Consider the following 19,715-nt stretch of genomic DNA (forward strand, 5'->3'; position numbering starts at 1 on the left):
GACCTTTGAACTTTAAATTCTTATCCACCAATACAGATTACCCACCAATATAGAAGAAGGAGAGGTGATATGATTGAGACTTTTAAACTGTTGAGAGGCAGTTACAGTTTTGACACTGGGGAGTTCTTCTGCTTGGTTGAACAGCAGGAAGGAGTGATGACAAGAGGCCATCCCTGGAAGTTACGAAAGGAAACTGTGAGCAAGAGGGTGAGGAGTGGTTTCTTTGCACGGAGGATGGTTGAACCATGGAATGCATTGCCTGATGGAGTGGTGGGAGCGAGAACGGTCAATGAGTTTAAAGAGTGGTATGATAGACTTTGTGTTTCTTAGGGGGACCTCCCCTCGATGAGTCTTGACAGACTTTATGTTCTTAGGAAGGACCTCCCACGATGAGTCTTTTGACTCCATGGAGGCCTGAATAATAATAATACACAGAGATCCCTTGCCTCTTCAGTTTCTTGTAGCATAACCCCCCTAATATAATATGCTGCTGGAACTCTAATCACACCAAAGTGTGTAACTTTACACTTACTAACATTAAACTGACAGCCATTTTCGTTTCCCAGATTTCCAGTCTATTCAAATCATTTTGTAATTGCTGAATATCAGTAGCATCCCTGATTGCCCTGCCGATCTTCACATCATCAGCAAACAATTGCAAATCTGAAGATAGACCCTGCTTGATGTCATTAATGTATAGATTGAACAATAATGGCCCAAGGATTGAACCCTGAGGCACACCACTGGTTACCTTAAATCTGGCAGATACACACCCACTGTATACCATGTTTTGATATCTTTCTGTCAACCATCCCATGATCCAAGTCAATATATTTTGTTCCAATCCCATATTCTCCAGTTTACACAACAGCCTATCGTGTGGTATCCTATCAAATGCCTTAGAAAAATCCAACATTATCATAATATATCCATTCCCTTTATCCAACTCGGCCATAACATTGTTATAAAATATGAGCAAATTGCTAAAACATGACCTTCCTTTAGTTAACCCATGCTGTTCCCTGCAGAGTATAGAATGTTTGCCTACCCATTTCTCTATGCGAGTTCTTACCACTTCTCTAAAATCTTCACTACTGGACCAGAGGTACTAATAGGTCAGTAATTAGACATCAGTTTTTGCACCACCCTTGTGCAATGGAACTATCATACATGCCTTCCATTCCTGTGGTATCATTCCAGAGCTGAGAGCCAAGTTATACAAATGTGTGAAAGGCCTAGCCAATTCAGCTGAACATTCCTTTAACAAACAGGCAGATATTCCATCTGTCCCTATTGACAAATTCTTATCCAGGTTATGCAACAGTTCTTCAACCTCATTTTCACGAACCTCTAGCTCTTCATCCAAAGTAGCAGTAGCACCATGCTACAAACACCTGGTTGATATATCTTAGCAAAGTGAGCAATAATTAACTGAACAATTTCCTTAGCTTCCGACACTCGTATACCATCTGCATTGAATAAAGTTATTCTTCCACATTCATTCTTTCTCTTGCTTGCAACATAACGATAAAATTCTTTTGGATTACCTTTAGCTTGCATGGCCAATTTCTTTTCATACTCTGTTTTAGCTTTTCTCACAATGCTCGTTAACTTTTTTTTTACACAATACTTCATAACTCCTCTCACTCTTATTCTCACGATATTCTTTCCACATCATCTTCTTCTTGTGGATCTCTAGCTTAATAAGGCTGCACATCCATTTCACTCCCAACCTATTTATTCTTCGAACACTAGGGATACTTTCAGATACAGCATCATTCAAGCACTTTTTCAATGGTTTCCATGCATTGCTGACATTTTTTCCATTCAGTAACTGATACCATGGGACCAAAGATAGTATTCTTCTAAGTTGATCATAATTTCCAGCTTTGTAATTCAGACTGTCACCAATTGGTGACAAAATAGTCATATTCTTGACAGAGATCCCTTCTGATGCTATGAGCAAATCCAACACTCATTGACCTCGAGTTCCTTCTTTCACATGCTGCTTGAGAAAGTTATCTCGCAAGAATTCAATAAATTCCTATTCTTTCTGATCATGAGATTTCTCTTCTACCCAATCAATGTTTGGAAAATTAAAGTCACCCATAATGATCATTCACTTGGTACCCATAAGGCTAAATTTGCAATGCAGTAACGTCTAGAAACATGAGAGTGGCATGGCAAAAGATTATTGTGCAAATGATTTTAAAGATCTTATCCCATAATGTATAACATCATACATCTCCTAGGTGTTTTACATTATGAGAAATACTAAGAATAGTGACCAGAGCTTTACCCACCTTTGATACGAGTTGCCGTAGTTTGTACTATGTACTACGTGCTTTAGCTTACGCTAGTAGTCGCCGATACTTTTATAGTTTACAATATTTGGCATGCAACTCAGAGATCGGAATCTTTGATTCCGATCTCTGAGTTTCTTATTCGGTTTTGAAACAATGTGGGATTTAATATCCCCTTAATTTAAAATAATGTTACATCGCCGAAATGAAGCCTACTGGCTCTTCATATTTAAGGATTTTAAAGGATTTGAAAATGAAGTAACCCGTGCTATCAATGACATTATTATTATTATTATTATTCAGGCCTCCATGGAGTCAAAAGTCTCATCGTGGGAGGTCCTTCCTAAGAAACACAAAGTCTATCAAGACTCATCGAGGGGAGGTCGCCCCCCCAAGAAACAAAGTTTATACAACTCCTTGAACTCATTGACTGTTCTCACTCTCACCACTCCATCAGGCAATGCATTCCATGGTTCTACCACCCTCCATGCAAAGAAACCACTCCTCACCCTCTTTCTCACAGTTTCCTTTTGTAACTTCCAGGGATGGACCCTTGTCATGACTCCTTCCCACTGTTCAGCCAAGCGAAATAACTCCCCAGTGTCAACCCTGTAACCTATCAACAGTTTAAAAGTCTCAATCATATCACCTCTCCTTCTTCTATCCACCAAACTCTGCAGTCCACATTCCCTCAGCCAATCCTCATAACTATCATTGTACAGTACTGAAAAGACGTTATCCGCCTTTTTACCCTTTCCACAGTTAATTTATCCTCTTCAAATCCTGGGGACCAAATCTGAGAACAATAGACCAAGTGTGGTCTGATCAGGGTCTTATACAATGGAATGATAACTGTTTTATCTCTATAGGTCAGTGTACTTCTCATTATTGCAGCAGTCCTCTGTGTTACCTTCACCACCTTTGCAATATGTCCCCTAAACTTCAGGTTTCTATCAATCATCAACCCCAGATCTCTTGTCTCCCCTACTTCCTCGTGTATAACTCCTCCCATAGAGTATGCAGTGTCCCATCGATGTTTCCCAAACCTCAAGACCTTACATTTTGTTGCATTAAACCGAAACTCCCATTCATTTGCCCATCTATCTAGCTTATTCAAATCCTTCCCAGCTTCACATCATCTGCAAACAACTGAATATCCCCTTGCAATTCACTGACAATGTCATTGATATAAAGATTAAACAATATAGATCCCAGTACTGAGCCCTGTGGGACCTCACTTGTAACCCTCTGCTTCCTGGAAACTGCCCCACCATACACAACTCTCTGATACCTATCGGCCAGCCAATTCTGAATCCAGTTGACCAATCTGACATCCAACTGTCGTGACGACTCTTGTCCTTCGAGTCCGTGGTCTTATTTCAAGTCACTTATCTATAAATTAACTAATTAACAATTGGTCACCAATCTTAAAATAGGGAAATTTATATTTATACTGCGCCACCCTATCTTAGATTAGTCTATATAAATAGTAAGATCAATCTTTAATTAGCTAGCAGTCTTCTCATTTACTCTGGCCGAATTAACTATTGTTCTATTTGGGGCACCCGCTAGATTCGAATTTTTTATGAACGGTGCAATAATAAGGAATTCAGGCAAACACAATATTTAGATTAACAAAATAAAACATTTAATATATGATATATAACAAGTACAATAATTCTACTTTTAAATGAAACAATACAATAAACTCAATACAACTCGCTAAGTCTCTCATTCCAGTTCGATGTTCTAAATTCTCAAAAAACAATTTGCAACTTCAAAAACACATATTTTCTTAACTCAGATTAAAATAACAAACTTCACAATCAGTCAGTCTCTACAAATCTGTCAGTTCAATGCTTAAGTTCACAGCAGGCACTAATCTAGGTAGACAATATTCCAAGCAAGCTTATTCCGGACTTTGAGCATCGGAGATCTATTACAGTTAATGCTAGAATAGACAAACATATACAACTACTCTTACCAGATAAAATCTTCAATACATCAAGTTATTGCGAGTACACTTATGAATTAACTTATTTACATTAGCGGAACACACATATTAAAATTCTTCTACGCTTTAACTGAACTTTTGTTAACTGCGCTTCACTATTCTAAAAAAAACAGCAATTATGTTTATCTGATTACTGCATTAACTTTTCTTCACAACGACAGCTGATTTCACTTATAACAAACTTTATGATTCACTACGCTTTGGCCTTCTAACACTATTCTCATGAATATCTGCCCTAAAGAATTTATAATCTTCTTTTACTTCTTTGCTTGTATGCTACCTTCCTACTGGTTCCGCAAAGCTCACTCTCCCCTCTCTCTTACTAATAAAACTCCCATTATCTCCTTTTTACTCCTTTCCCCCCCGTTCGAATGCCACGTTCTCTTCGACCCCGTGGTTGTTTACGCGTGCGTCTCCATGACAACAGACTAAACGTAAACATTTCGCTAATGTAATGTATGCTCTGTTACTACTACATTTGTGATTACATAACATTAAATATTTTACAAATAAGAACAACATAATATTTAAGCTACTTCATCAACCTTTCGATTACGTATACAGTTAAATATAAAATAACACTTTACGTTACATCATACATATTTGGTTATACAAAATTCTATACATTTTATTATTTTATAAGTTAATAGTAGGTCAGATTTTGAGTAAATATTTAATTAGTAATTCTTAATTAAGAATAATAAACAATTTTATATAAGCCATGATTAATATTTAATAAGCAATGTTAAATGTGAATGAAAAATAATAAATTACATAACATAGCTTCATTCACAATTTAACATAGGCTCACCCTTTCTTTGAAAAATTTTTATTATAAGAAAAATTTTTCTTCTGACACTAGGCTCCTTTAAACAAAAAAAAAAAAACTGGATTACATATTTCCTTTTCTATTTCTCAAGTAATACCTAGTTTGAATGAAATTTGGTTCCTTATCATGATTTGTGCATTTATTCATAATCTGTTGCTCATTAAGTTTCTTATTACTGTCATTAACAATTTCCGCGTGTCTTTTATGTCTGTAGTATGGGATCGTCTCTTCCAAATTCAATTCATGCTCTGTATTAGCATCACTGTGTTTTGGCTGTTTTGTAATATTTGTGTTCCGTCTGTGATTAGTTCTTCTATGGTAATTCCTTTCCCTTCCCAATATTGCTTCTAGAGAATCTCCTAGGCAGACTAATTTGTCAGGTCTCTTCTTGTACAATTTCAGTCGGTCTGAGTGGACAACTAAAGTTCTTTTCATTCCTGTAGATTCTCTTATTCGAAAGTTAACAGGAGATGTCTTTTCAACAACTTCATAAGGTCCTATTGCACATTTTCCAAACTTTCCTGTTCTCTTGTTACTATGATCTTGTCGCAAAAGTACTAAGCTTCCAGGTTTTAATTCCTTATAGGTTCTTAGTCTATTAACATACGCTCTAGCCTTTTGTGAGCTGTTTTGACTGGCTTCTGCTACTAGATCATATGCAATTTTGTTTTCAGAGATCATATTGTTAAGATACTGATCAATGTCTGGGAATCCTGAGTTTGCATGCGTGTTCTTGAAGTCACTGGGAAACAGTGGTTCAAAACCATATAAAACTACAGCAGGGGTTTCTTTTATGGCAGCATGCAGGGCTGTCCTACAGGCAAAAAGGGTGTGTGGAAGGAACTTATCCCAATTATACAAGTGATTATTAGCAAGTTTGGATAGGGTTTGTTTCAGCGTACGATTCATCCTTTCACACATTCCATTTCCTTGGAGGTGATAAGGAGTAGTGAAAAGCTTTTTTATCTTCAGTAACTTGCATAATTGAAGCATAACTTCAGCTGTAAAGTTTGAACCTTGATCAGTGAGAAGTGTTTGGGGGGTTCCATATCTTGAAATGATCATCTTAAACAACTTGTCAGCTACGGTTTGCGCAGTTTGATTCTTCATTGCTGTGGCTTCAGGAAACCTAGAGAACATATCTATTACAACAAGTATATACTTGTTTCCTTTAGAGGTAGTAGGGAGTGGACCTATAATGTCCATGGCCAAAGCTTGAAAAGGGCGAGTAGGAATAGGGAAAGGTTGAAGAGGAGCCTTTCCTCCATAATTTGATTTCCTTTGACATAGATGACATGAAAACACATAACTTTCAACATCTCGTCTCATTCCCTTCCACACATATCTATTTCTAATTCTCCCCCATGTCCGGAAAAACCCTTGGTGTCCTGCTAGATCAGCATCATGAAAGGTATATAACACCCACGGTATCATGACAGTAGGAACTACTATTTTGTTTTTCCAATTTCCGGTGACATCATGTTTTGCCATCAGGAGGCCATCTTCATCCAAATATAAGGACTGCAAAAACGTGTGTTCCTCCAAGACTCCTTCCCCATTTTTGATTCGTCGATATATTTCTCCCCATGTAGGATCCAACTTTTGTGCTTCTATAATGGAGAATTTGGTCCAATTCTGAAGGTGTGGGGGTTTCCTTATGTTTTCTTGTCCCTCATTTTCTTCAGCTATCAAGTTCACTATCTTTTCTTCTGCACTGATATCCTCATCTACTTTATCATCTAGGGCTCTGGATAAGTAGTCAGCAACTACATTGAGTTTTCCAGGAATATAACATATCTGTATTTGGAATTCTTGTAATTCTAATGCCCATCGAATAATCCTTTGGTTTTTATCTTTCATCGTGGATAAAAAGGTTAGGGGTTTATGGTCTGATCTTAGAAAAATTTCTTGTCCTAGTAACATGTATCTGAATTTCCTTAAGGCATGTACAATAGCTAGTGCTTCCTTTTCAATAACTGAGTAATTTTTTTCTGATGCAGATAGTTTTCTACTTAGAAAAGCAATGGGTCTAATTTCTTCTCTCTTTTTCTGTTCTATCACAGCTGCAATAGTATCATTCGAGGCATCTGCTGCAAGATAGAAGGGTTCTCCAAGAGTGGGATGAGTGAGAACAGGAGATCTAGTTAATGCTAAATTTAAAGATTTATGGGCAGACTCTTGTTCCTTTCCCCATACGAACTTTTCTCCCTTTTTAGTCAACTTAATTATGGGCTCCATTATTTGAGAACAATTTGGAATAAATTTTCTATAGAAGTTTACCATTCCTAAGTACCTTCGTACTTGTCTCACGGAGGTGGGTATTTTAGCTCTTAGAATGGCAGAGATGTTTTCTTGAGTAGGGATTATTCCAGCCTCACTGACAACATGTCCTAGGTATTCAACCTTTCTCATGAAGAATTTACATTTTGAGCACTTCAATGATAGACGTGACAAATTTAATCTATTTAACACATTATCTAAAATTTCTTCATGTGATGTTAAATCTGGGGTGTAAATTAATAGGTCATCTTGGAAACATATGACTCCCTTTCCTAACATGTCTGAGAGTACAGTGTTCATCAGACATTGGAAACTCATAGCTGAATTTCTGGCCCCCTGAGGAAGTCGACAGAGTTGGTATTTTTGCCATCGAGTGGTAAAGGCAAAAAACTGTCTGTCCTGTTTTCTAAGAGGTATCTGGAAATAGCCAGAGTTTAAGTCTAGTTTTGAGAAATATTTTGCTCCTTCTAGACTAGCCAGGAGCTCTTCTATGTTACATAGAGGAAAGTCAATGGGCTTAGTGACCTTATTAATCTCACGCAGATCTAATATAAATCTGAGACTTCCATCAGGCTTTTCTACTAATAAAAAGGGACTATTCCATCTGGAATTAGATTTTTCTATGATCCCAGCCTTCTCATAATCATTCAGAAGGATCTGAAGTCTATCTAGATATTTAAGAGGGGTTTTGTACTGCTTAGTATAGATAGGCGTGTCTGAAGTGATCTCAATGGAATGCTCTACCTTGTTTGTACAAGTCAATGAGCTAATATCTTCAGTGAACGTTTGAGGGTATTTTTGAAAGATTAATAGAATGAAATTCTTTATTTCTGCTCTATCAGTTTTTGATTCTGTTAAATTAAGAGCTTCGTGCAATAATTTTCTTTTCTTATCACTCAATCCGTCTTCAAGGTTTAAGGTCTCAATCTCCATCTTGTCACATAGTTTCCTTTCATTGTCTTCATTGTATATTGACTTATGACTCACGCCACACAAGGAGATGGTTTCAGAGGCAAAGTCACACATGAATTTATTTTTCTCTAGGAAATCTAGTCCTAGTATGATTTGGTCATTTGTGTCAGCAACTTCAGGAAGGATAATGAGATCATGTGAAAACTTTACTGGAAAACAAGGTATGGAAATTTCAGCATTTAATTTTCTTGTAGCAATCAGTTCAATTTTAGCAACTCCTGTGATTTTTACTGGTCTCTGAATCAGGGTGATGTTATCAGAAAAGTCATCAACAAGTTTATTCACCATAGAGTTAGAAATAACTGATATATGGGCTCCAGTATCTAACAGAATATTGCACGGAATTTTTCCAATCAGACCTTGTACAAGGGTTAAAGGCAATTTGCCATTCTCCTTGGCCATCGTTACACTTTGCATTCTATGGAAATCGTAGTCTAGTGAATCTGGTTTGTTAGTTAAGGTGATAGAGTTATCTTCATTGACTTCCTCATTCTTAATTTCTTTCCCTTTTTTACAGTTTGAAAGACATTCAAGAATTGGTGAAGGTGTAACTTGATCATTACAATCTTGAGTGAGTGATTGTCTTATGGAGCATATTTGTTGCATTTCTTCCAATATTTTCTCTCTTTGCTTGGCCAGACTGTAACATGCTTCTAAATTGACAGCCCTTTTTTTGTAAATAACCTCTCTTAAATTTTTATGCAGTCCCAGTCGAAATTGTTGAAAGACAATCCAATTTAAGTGAGGCCTTTCTGTAGGGGACACCCTCGTAGATCTAGCAATGTTCATCAATCTGTTATAATAATTAGTCACATCTTCCTTGTCATCTTGCATGCACTTGTGGAGTTCTGTAAGGGTTTTAACGTAGCACCTAGTATGGGAAAACTTAGTAATTAGTTCATCCTTAAACTTCTTGTATTCTAAGGTTTCTCGAAGTATTGGAGATGAATGCAAAAATGTCTTTGCTTTACCTACCAATTTACTTCTAATCAGAACTAGCAGTTGAAAATCAGTCCAACCTGCAATTTCTCTAAGCTTTTCAACATAGGTAAAGAAAAATAGTACATCATCTGATTCTTCACCTGAATATTGGGGAAAAACCTGTTGCGGGTTTACCGTACGAAAGAATTCACTGTCATTCATTTCAGAGCTTGATGTGACAGCCATAGTGATTAATAAATTACTAATTCTATTAATACAATCTTTCTACTTTAAAATAAACTTTTATCTTTGCCTGAGTCCAGATTATAACCGGTTCACTGTGATTTAATTATTTCACTTTCTAAAATTTCAGGGAGCATTTCTTTGATTATTATCACTAAAACTAAATTCAATTTCTTAACTTATAGTTGTTAAATTTAATTACTATCAATTAAATCACATCCTGCCGACTGCGCCATTTTGTCGTGACGACTCTTGTCCTTCGAGTCCGTGGTCTTATTTCAAGTCACTTATCTATAAATTAACTAATTAACAATTGGTCACCAATCTTAAAATAGGGAAATTTATATTTATACTGCGCCACCCTATCTTAGATTAGTCTATATAAATAGTAAGATCAATCTTTAATTAGCTAGCAGTCTTCTCATTTACTCTGGCCGAATTAACTATTGTTCTATTTGGGGCACCCGCTAGATTCGAATTTTTTATGAACGGTGCAATAATAAGGAATTCAGGCAAACACAATATTTAGATTAACAAAATAAAACATTTAATATATGATATATAACAAGTACAATAATTCTACTTTTAAATGAAACAATACAATAAACTCAATACAACTCGCTAAGTCTCTCATTCCAGTTCGATGTTCTAAATTCTCAAAAAACAATTTGCAACTTCAAAAACACATATTTTCTTAACTCAGATTAAAATAACAAACTTCACAATCAGTCAGTCTCTACAAATCTGTCAGTTCAATGCTTAAGTTCACAGCAGGCACTAATCTAGGTAGACAATATTCCAAGCAAGCTTATTCCGGACTTTGAGCATCGGAGATCTATTACAGTTAATGCTAGAATAGACAAACATATACAACTACTCTTACCAGATAAAATCTTCAATACATCAAGTTATTGCGAGTACACTTATGAATTAACTTATTTACATTAGCGGAACACACATATTAAAATTCTTCTACGCTTTAACTGAACTTTTGTTAACTGCGCTTCACTATTCTAAAAAAAACAGCAATTATGTTTATCTGATTACTGCATTAACTTTTCTTCACAACGACAGCTGATTTCACTTATAACAAACTTTATGATTCACTACGCTTTGGCCTTCTAACACTATTCTCATGAATATCTGCCCTAAAGAATTTATAATCTTCTTTTACTTCTTTGCTTGTATGCTACCTTCCTACTGGTTCTGCAAAGCTCACTCTCCCCTCTCTCTTACTAATAAAACTCCCATTATCTCCTTTTTACTCCTTTCCCCCCCGTTCGAATGCCACGTTCTCTTCGACCCCGTGGTTGTTTACGCGTGCGTCTCCATGACAACAGACTAAACGTAAACATTTCGCTAATGTAATGTATGCTCTGTTACTACTACATTTGTGATTACATAACATTAAATATTTTACAAATAAGAACAACATAATATTTAAGCTACTTCATCAACCTTTCGATTACGTATACAGTTAAATATAAAATAACACTTTACGTTACATCATACATATTTGGTTATACAAAATTCTATACATTTTATTATTTTATAAGTTAATAGTAGGTCAGATTTTGAGTAAATATTTAATTAGTAATTCTTAATTAAGAATAATAAACAATTTTATATAAGCCATGATTAATATTTAATAAGCAATGTTAAATGTGAATGAAAAATAATAAATTACATAACATAGCTTCATTCACAATTTAACACAACCTCATGTGCTGCAACTTAAATATCAGCTTATCATGTGCTGCAACTTAAATATCAGCTTATCATGTGGCACCGTCAAATGACTTCGCTAAATCCAAGAAAATGGCAGTGTATGCCTTTCCCTCATCTACTCTTCTAACTTTATTATAAACGGCTAGCATATTACAAAAATAGAGCACCCCCTCACAAATCCATGTTGACTCTCACAGATATCATTACCCCCATCTGCCCAATGCTATATACGGTCCTTCACTACTTTCTCCAAGATCTTACTAACTACTGATGACACACAAACTGGTCTATAATTAGACACTTCCAGTCTGCTACCGCCCTTATGCAATGGCACTATCTTACCTTCCTTCCATTCCATGGGCACCTTTCCAGCAGCCAGACTTTCATTGAAAAGCCATGTCAAAGGCACTGTCAGTTCCTTAGCACATTCTCTCAAAACTCATGGTGAAATACCATCCCATCCCACAGCTTTACTGACATCCAGAGTACTCAGTATTTGAAACACATTCTCCTCCTGTACCTCTAAACCTTGAACCTGCCCCATCCCTCTAGCATTAAAGCTGACTCCTCCAGGATGAAATACTCCAATAAAGTGTTCATTGAACAATTCTACTATGTCCGCTGCATCAGTGACTCTATTCCCATTTTTATCCCATAATATCATTCTTCCACAGTCATTTCTCCTCCTACTGGCCACATATCTAAAAAATCCCTTAAGGATTTTCTTTGGATCTTAGGGCTCATCTCCTCTCATAACTAAGTTTGGCTTCAATCTAGGACTAAAAGAAATTGAAAAAGGTGATGTTCAGGACCTGCTTCAGTCACAAGATAAGGAGCTGGATAATGAAGTCCTAATTAACCTTGAGAGAGAAAATGTGCTTACGATGCTCAAATCGATGATAATGACAAACAAATTGACGTGGCACCGAAGGAATTTACCCTCAAAGAAATGGACAAAATGTTTAGAATTGCTGAAAATTTTAAAGAAAAATATCTTGAAAAGCGATCCTAATCTCAAGCGATCAATGAAAGTTCGTCAGGAAATTGAAAATTCCATCCGTTGCTACAAGTTTTATATGAAGAAAAAAGAAGGCAAAAATTCCATCAAACAACTCACACCAATTTTTATCCAAGAAAGAATAATTGTATGTACCTCCTTATATATAAATAAAGATTAAAGAATAATCTTATTTTTTTAAATGAACACGTTTAACACATTTCTTTTTTACTTCATATATAAAATTTAATTAATAGATTTGAAAAATCCTTGGCAATGATCACCTATTTTACACGAATTATTTATCCTGATTATTGGGATAAATCATTATTTATTCCGATTATCAATTCGATTATTGCGGTATTTTTCGTGGCAATAATAACTGCGATAATCGAGGTATTACTGTATATTTATTTACATGCAAAAGAGATTTAATGTCATTAAGTAACTGATTTTCACCTTTTTCTCTTCTTCTTCTTCATCATCTTCAGGATTATACTCCTCTGCAAAAACTAAAAATTTATGATTAATTTAATGTATTTAAACGTAAAGAAACTTAATAAAATATGTAAATCTCAAATGAAATATAAAACATTAATCAACATATTTATGATAACACAATTACAAAAATATCAGGTACTCAAACTTTCTGATTTCCTTAATTCTTTCTCCATTAAAAACTCACCATTCATGATGTAGATGTTTGTAGATGATGCAGATTTTCAAAAATTCTCTTTTTTTTTTTAAAAAAAAAAAAAATTCAGCTAATGCCTTTTTATTCCTGTATATGGGGAGTAGGCGAGGCCATTTAGCCCTATCTAACTTTTGGAGACTGAGTGGGCAGTTCAATCTCCACTGGTACCAATCAGAGGTAGATGGCCCAAGGCTATCACTAATTAAGCGGTACACAGTGAAGAGAGATGGCTCAAATGTGCCGCCATCTCATGGTCCCTAACCCTAACACAATATATTTAATGTCTGAAATAATGTGGGTTCTACGGTCGATTTTCTTGAGTTTACGGCACGAAAAACCCGAGTTTCCGGGAGGAAAAACTCGCTTGCCCATGCCAGAGATCAACTAACTCGGGAACCGGTCGAAAAAAGGCTTAGAAAAATTTCCTCTAGTCGCCGACTAGACGTGAAACCAAGTCTTCCTTCGTGCGGCCAAGCGCCGTGGTGTGCAAACGCCACATCCAATGAACTACACAGGCTCTATTCTCATTTTTAAATATTAAAATTCCATGTCAAATAATGTCACACACAACTTCAAGTGAGAAATATCTCTCCCCAAAATACTTCAATACTTCAGCAGTGTGTGGTAATTTTGAAAGCAAGAGTGTAAACATAAGGCTATGCCACATTTGGCACACACACACACACCTGCTCTCTTTTCTTTTTCTTTGCTCAAATGTGATATTTGAACACACATGACAATGTCTAGTAGGATTTACTTTCTTGGGTGTTGGAGACACGGTTATTAGGAAATGTCTTTCTCTCAGTCTGAGGGGTTCGTCACCCTGTGATGGTCATCCAGATGTAGTGGTCGGTCTTGGCATGTGGAACTTTTGAAAAATTTCTCTGATGAGAGTCGATTAAAAATTAGCATGTGTGATATTTTCACCAGTATGTACATTATACAAAATATGTGAATTGAGAACAGCGAGATCCAAGAGATGGAAAAAGAATTTTCTATACCATTTGAAGGCCTTTTGCACACATTCAAGAGAACTGACCATCGTGTCTGTCCTGTCCACAGTCCCCATATTCCTATTATAATCCATGACACATTCAGATTTCATTACTGGTGTGTTTGTTGTCCTGTCAAACTTTCCCTGATTGTTTTATAGTCTGTGCAGAGTGTGGTCAACATACAAACTTCTCGTTTATCAATCCATTTTACCACCATCATATTATCGGTGTGTCTGGATTCTACCTGTCCTTTGTCCAGTGGCAGCCAGTGAAGTTTTAAATGGGGGTGCTGCCTATACAAAATAATTTTTAAAAAATTATTTTGTATAGGCAGCACCAATTTATTAATAAATTGGTTACTGATTAGGAAAAAAATAATTTTTTTAAAATTATTTTATATAGGCAGCACCCCCACTTAAAACTTAACAGGCCGCCACTGCCTTTGTCTAATTTTTTGTTCAGTTTCGGCAACCCTTTCCTGTTTTTCCTAACAGCCCCACATGCATTGGAACCATTTTTATGTAGCCAGTCATACAGAAGGGGGCCAGAATACCAATTATCTAACCACAATGTGTGCACTTTCTGCAAATACTTTGCCACTAGGGTTTGCACCACGGCCCCAGAAATCCCAAATTCATGTTCTGGAATGATGTCTGTAGTTGCCCCTGTGTACACTACAAAATCTAACACATATCCAGTCTCATAGTCACAAAACACAAATACATTTCTTCGAAAAGACAAACTTTGATCCCGAATCTATGTCTTTTCGAAGAAATGTACTGTTTGAACTGGAGGCAGCCCTTGAACGGTGTATTTTGAAAAGGGGAAAATACTTCACTGTAGGTTTTCCTGAGATGATCGATAATTGGTTGTAGTTTGTGTAGTCTTTGTCCCAGAACCTGAGTTTCATCATCATGGAAATGTAAAATACGTAAAAGTAAAAGGAATCTGTTTCTGGACATGTAGTCTGTGAACTGTGGAGTAGCTATGAGGGGATCCTTGGACCAATATTCTGCTATTGTTAGTTTTTTCCCCCTAGCCATAAGCATTATGATTCCAAAAAATATGTATAATTCCTCTGGGGTAGTATTTTTCTATTTTCGCAAATGAGACTGGGGTGCTAGTAGTAGTTTCTGAGTCAAAAATACATACTATTTATTAGTTTCATCAGCAATATGTTGCATTATATGAAGGGAGAAAAATAGTTTGAAAAAAATTAAAAACAGTTGAACCATCATCTATAATTGCTAAAATACCTGAATTATCATTATTGAATGGGTGAACTGTTGGACAAAAATTTGTATCACGCCATTGAAACAATTAAAAATTAAAAGTCTCAATCATATCACCTCTCCTCCTTCTATCCGCCAAACTCTGCAGTCCGCATTCCCTCAGCCGATCCTCATAGCTATCATTGTACAGTCCTGAAACCATCTTTGTTATCCGCCTTTGTACCCTTTCCACAGTTAATTTATCCCCTTCAAATCCTGGGGACCAAATCTGAGAACAATAGTCCAAGTGTGGTCTGATCAAGGTCTTATACAATGGAATGATAACTGTTTTATCTCTGCAGGTCAGTGTCCTTCTCATTATTGCAGCAATCCTCTGTGTTACCTTCACCACCTTTGCAATATGTCCTCTAAATTTCAGGTTTCTATCAATCATCAACTCCAGATCTCGTCTCCCCTACTTCCTCCAATATAACTCCTCCCATCAAGAGTACCCATCTCTAGACCCTGAAAATTCCATGTGCCTTTATAAAATTCCCTTCTAAGATTAATTCTATACCTTCTGTGTTCCTCATTCACAATATAATTGCCTTTTGTTGGAGGCTGTAATATACTTCTCGAACAGGACCCTCCTCCTAAGCCCTAAACATGGCTCTGATTATTCTGTGCGACATCCGATGCAGCACGAGATGTATTATAAGGTACAACCATATTAGCATTTTGGAGTGAAGTCACTTCAAGAAGAGAATGGCAGGATTGCAGAGGCCTTTCCCACATAAGATGAAATGAAATAGCAAAATAGAAAAGATTCACCCCTAGCCCTCGAATAGTCTAATAGCAGTGGGGATAGGAGCAAGAAGAAAAGAAAGCCTTGAGGAAAATGCAAAGATAGCGTAATCAGGAATGCTGCTGATATGGTACTTGCAGAATGATCTAAATAGGCCGGAATTGTGGGCATGGGAAAATGGATGTCAGTTCAACGCCAGTAAATGTAAAGTCATTCATTTTGGCATGATTAGATATCCAATGTCGTATTATATTGGTGGGATTATGCTAGAAGAAACTGATCAGGCTAGGGATCTTGGAGTGTCAATAGATAGGAAGTTGAAGTTCAGGGGCCATGTAGAAAAGATTGCAAATACAATTCAAAGGGTAATTGCAATGCTGAAAAGAACATTCACACGTAAAGATAAGGATGTCATTTTGTCTCTTTACAAGGCCTTGATAAGACCTCACTTGGACTACTGTGCACAGGTCTGGTCTCCGTTGTGATTCTGATATTGTGGAGAGAGTGCAAAGGAGAATGTTAAAAATTATATCAGAATTGTGGAATACTGATTATGAAGACAGATTGAGAATTTGTAGACTGCAAGCACTAGCAAACAAGAGAAAGAGGAGTGATATGATTGAGACTTAAAAATTCTGCAAGGGTCATACAGGATTTCGGTTGATGGAATTTTTCAATTTATGGAGTGTGGGGAAAGGACAAGAGGGCATCCTTGAAAGCTAAGAATGAAAACCACTAAGAAGGGAGTGAGGACTAGATTTTTCTCTCATAGGGCTGTGCAAGATTGGAATGGATTGCCATTGGATGTTGTGAGTGGAAGCAGTGTGGATGAATTCAAGAAGTATGATGGCTAGTGAGTGTAGAATGTCGCTCCCTCAATGAGTCCCAGACTCCCTGGAGGTCTCTCTTAATAATAATAATAATAACAACAACATATATACTTCAATCATGTCCAGAGTTTTTCATTCCAGAAACTTAGGTTTTTGCATGCTATAAAAACCAGCCATAAAAATGCATGCAATTCACAGACAAAATACACTAGCATCATAGCATGACTTGCTTCAGCTCAAAATCCAAAACAAACAATATCATGTCCCTCCTTCCCCCCTTATTTGACTAGCTAGTTTTTGTACTATTTTTCAATAGCTACATAATTTGACTGCAGTTTTGGCCACTTTTGCAATATACTCTCTAAACTTCAATTCCCTGACACAATAATCCCCAAATCTCTGCCCTTATCAATTTCCTGTAATTCAGTTCCATCAGTATATTACACAGCTTGTGATCTCCATCTCAGAGTGCATGGCTGAGATAAAGAAATCATTTGACAATATGCAATTGACAGCCATTTACCTTTTCTCGTACTGCTTCTATAAGTCATCCTTCAGAATCTGTAAATTTCAAAGACTACCTCCCTTCAGAGGTTTGCATCATTTACAGACAACTAAATATTTGACCTTTCAACTTGATGCTTAGATACACAGTGCTAGGCTGGCCAAAACTCTGATTCTAGTCAACAACTAGAGGAACTTTTTCTAAGCCTTTTTGGAACCAGTTCCTTGAGTTACCTTATTATCTCTGGCACAGGCAAGCAGTTTTTTCCCCCTTGAAACTGAGTTTTCACTCCATAAACAAAACAAAATTGACCAGAGAATCCACACTATTTCAGACCATAACATATTGAATATAAAGAACAAACAAGGAGGGTGATTCAGTTGGTAAGGATAGCAAAAATTCAGTATGAGCAGCAGTTAGCTAAAAGCAAAAAAAAAAAATCCTAAGGCGTTCTTTCGATATGTAGCCAGCAAAAGAAAGAATAAATATGGAAGGATGACACTGAGTGGTGAAAATGGTATAAGGTCAACTACTGAAGAAAATATAGTGGAGATACTTAATAAGCAGATCATAAAAGTCTTTTATTCTTGTGAATGTAACATCATGGAGAGAGAGATAGAGAGCAGTTGATGATGGGGAGAAAAGACTGAATGTAAGTGAGCAAGAGGTGTATGGGAAATTGAGCAAACTTGATGTAAATAAGGCTGTGGGACTTGATAATATATCACCATGTATTCTGAAGGAATGTGCCAGTGAGTTGACGCTGGCCTTGACATATTTTTTTAATACGAGTCTTGCACTGGGTCAAGTTCCTAAGGAGTGGAAAGAGGGCAAGATTGTGCCACTTCATAAAATAGATGATAAAACTCAAGCATCAAATTATAAGCCTATCTGTTGTCAGTTGTTGTGGTTAAAGAGTTGGAGAGATTGGTGAGAACCAGGATCCAAGAATTGGGTTGACAACAGTGGTATTATCTTTGATGGACAGCATGAATTTACTAATGGGAGGTCATGTTTTAGTAATCTACTTATTACGATAAGGTAGTGGCTTCATTAAAGAAAAGAGATCGAAAAGTAATATACTTAGATTTTACAAAGGCTTTAGATAGACTACCTCACAGTAGTGGCCCGTATACATAGGCACTGCAACATTGCAGCACCCACAAGGAAAAAATGAAATTTTGTATGTGTTTATAAATAATAACAATGCTTACAACATTATATAAATGCAGTACAACATGTTAAATGTTACAGCTTATGTTTTGACATTGATTGAATAGTTAATAATTGGAATTGTTCGATTAGCGCTTTAGATTACAAAACAAATGCACTGCAATCTAACGCCGATATTCGTTTGCTTGTCATTGCACATCATGTCATTCCCAACTGTAACTGCTCAAAGGAGCGCGTATTTTTAGTATGCTTACGTGCCTTATTTCTGTGAGATACGAAATGTTTATTATTGGTGTGTGTGCGTGGTGAATTTTTTTTTTTTTTGTAAATCTTATTTTATTTTGATAAAATAATATATAATTATATATTATAGATACAAGGCTGAATTATGACGAGTGTCATGGTTTAAAATATGAAAAGAATAATATTTTTTCAATTATCCTTACACGAAACAAATGCACTGGGATCTAACGCCGATGTTCGTTTGCTGTCGTTGCACATTACGTCATTAGATACACTGCTACTTGGGTACTGCATCTTATGCATGCACTCGTTATTTCTGCGAGATATGAAACGTTTATTATTGGCACGTGTTCGTGGTGAACTATTTTTTTGTAAATCTTATTTTGTTTTGTTAAAATAACATATAATTATTTATTTATTATAGATACAAGGCTGAATTATGATGAGTGTCACTGTTGAAAATATGAAAAGAATTATATTTTTTCAATTATTGTTACACGAAACAAATGCACTGCGATCTAACGCTGATATTCGTTTGCACTTGTCATTGCTATTGATATATTATTATTATTATTATTAAACAAGACCTCATGGAGTCAAAGACTCATCTAGGAGGTCCTTTTATCTTACACACACATCTCATCGTACCATGTCTTAAACACATTCAAACTACTTGCAGACACCACGCTCTCAGGCAAGGCATTCCAATCACTCACAACTCTGCACGAAAAAAACCTGCCTCTCACTCCCTTACTCACACCCGCCTTATACAGTTTCCAGGGATGACCTCTGGTTCTCCCCTGATCTCCCACTATTCTCTGTAGAACTTCTCCACCATTGATCCTATAACAACCCCTTACCAACTTGTAGGTCTCTATCATATCTCCCCTCTTCCTTCTCTCCACGAGACTCTGCAAATTACATCTTTTCAATCTTTCCTCATACTCAACATTCCAGAGGTCAGAAACTACC

General features: G+C 36.4%; 1 protein-coding gene across 4 annotated transcripts in view; it reads right to left on the reverse strand.

The window, feature by feature from the left end:
- LOC150109819 (cAMP-dependent protein kinase type II regulatory subunit-like) overlaps positions 1 to 19,715 on the reverse strand; it is a 487,212-nt gene that overhangs the window by 402,000 nt on the left and 65,497 nt on the right. For all 4 annotated transcript variants that reach the window (XM_090413727.1, XM_090413588.1, XM_090413646.1 and 1 more), the window contains exon 3: positions 12,747 to 12,799. In XM_090413727.1, coding sequence (XP_090269853.1) covers positions 12,747 to 12,799 — 53 coding nt within the window. The remainder of the gene's footprint in view (positions 1 to 12,746; positions 12,800 to 19,715) is intronic.

The sequence above is a fragment of the Typopeltis vanoorti genome, chromosome 1 (assembly GCF_054136105.1).
Source record: "Typopeltis vanoorti isolate ZY-2024b chromosome 1, IOZ_Tvanoo_1.0, whole genome shotgun sequence".
NCBI lineage: Eukaryota > Metazoa > Arthropoda > Arachnida > Uropygi > Thelyphonidae > Typopeltis > Typopeltis vanoorti.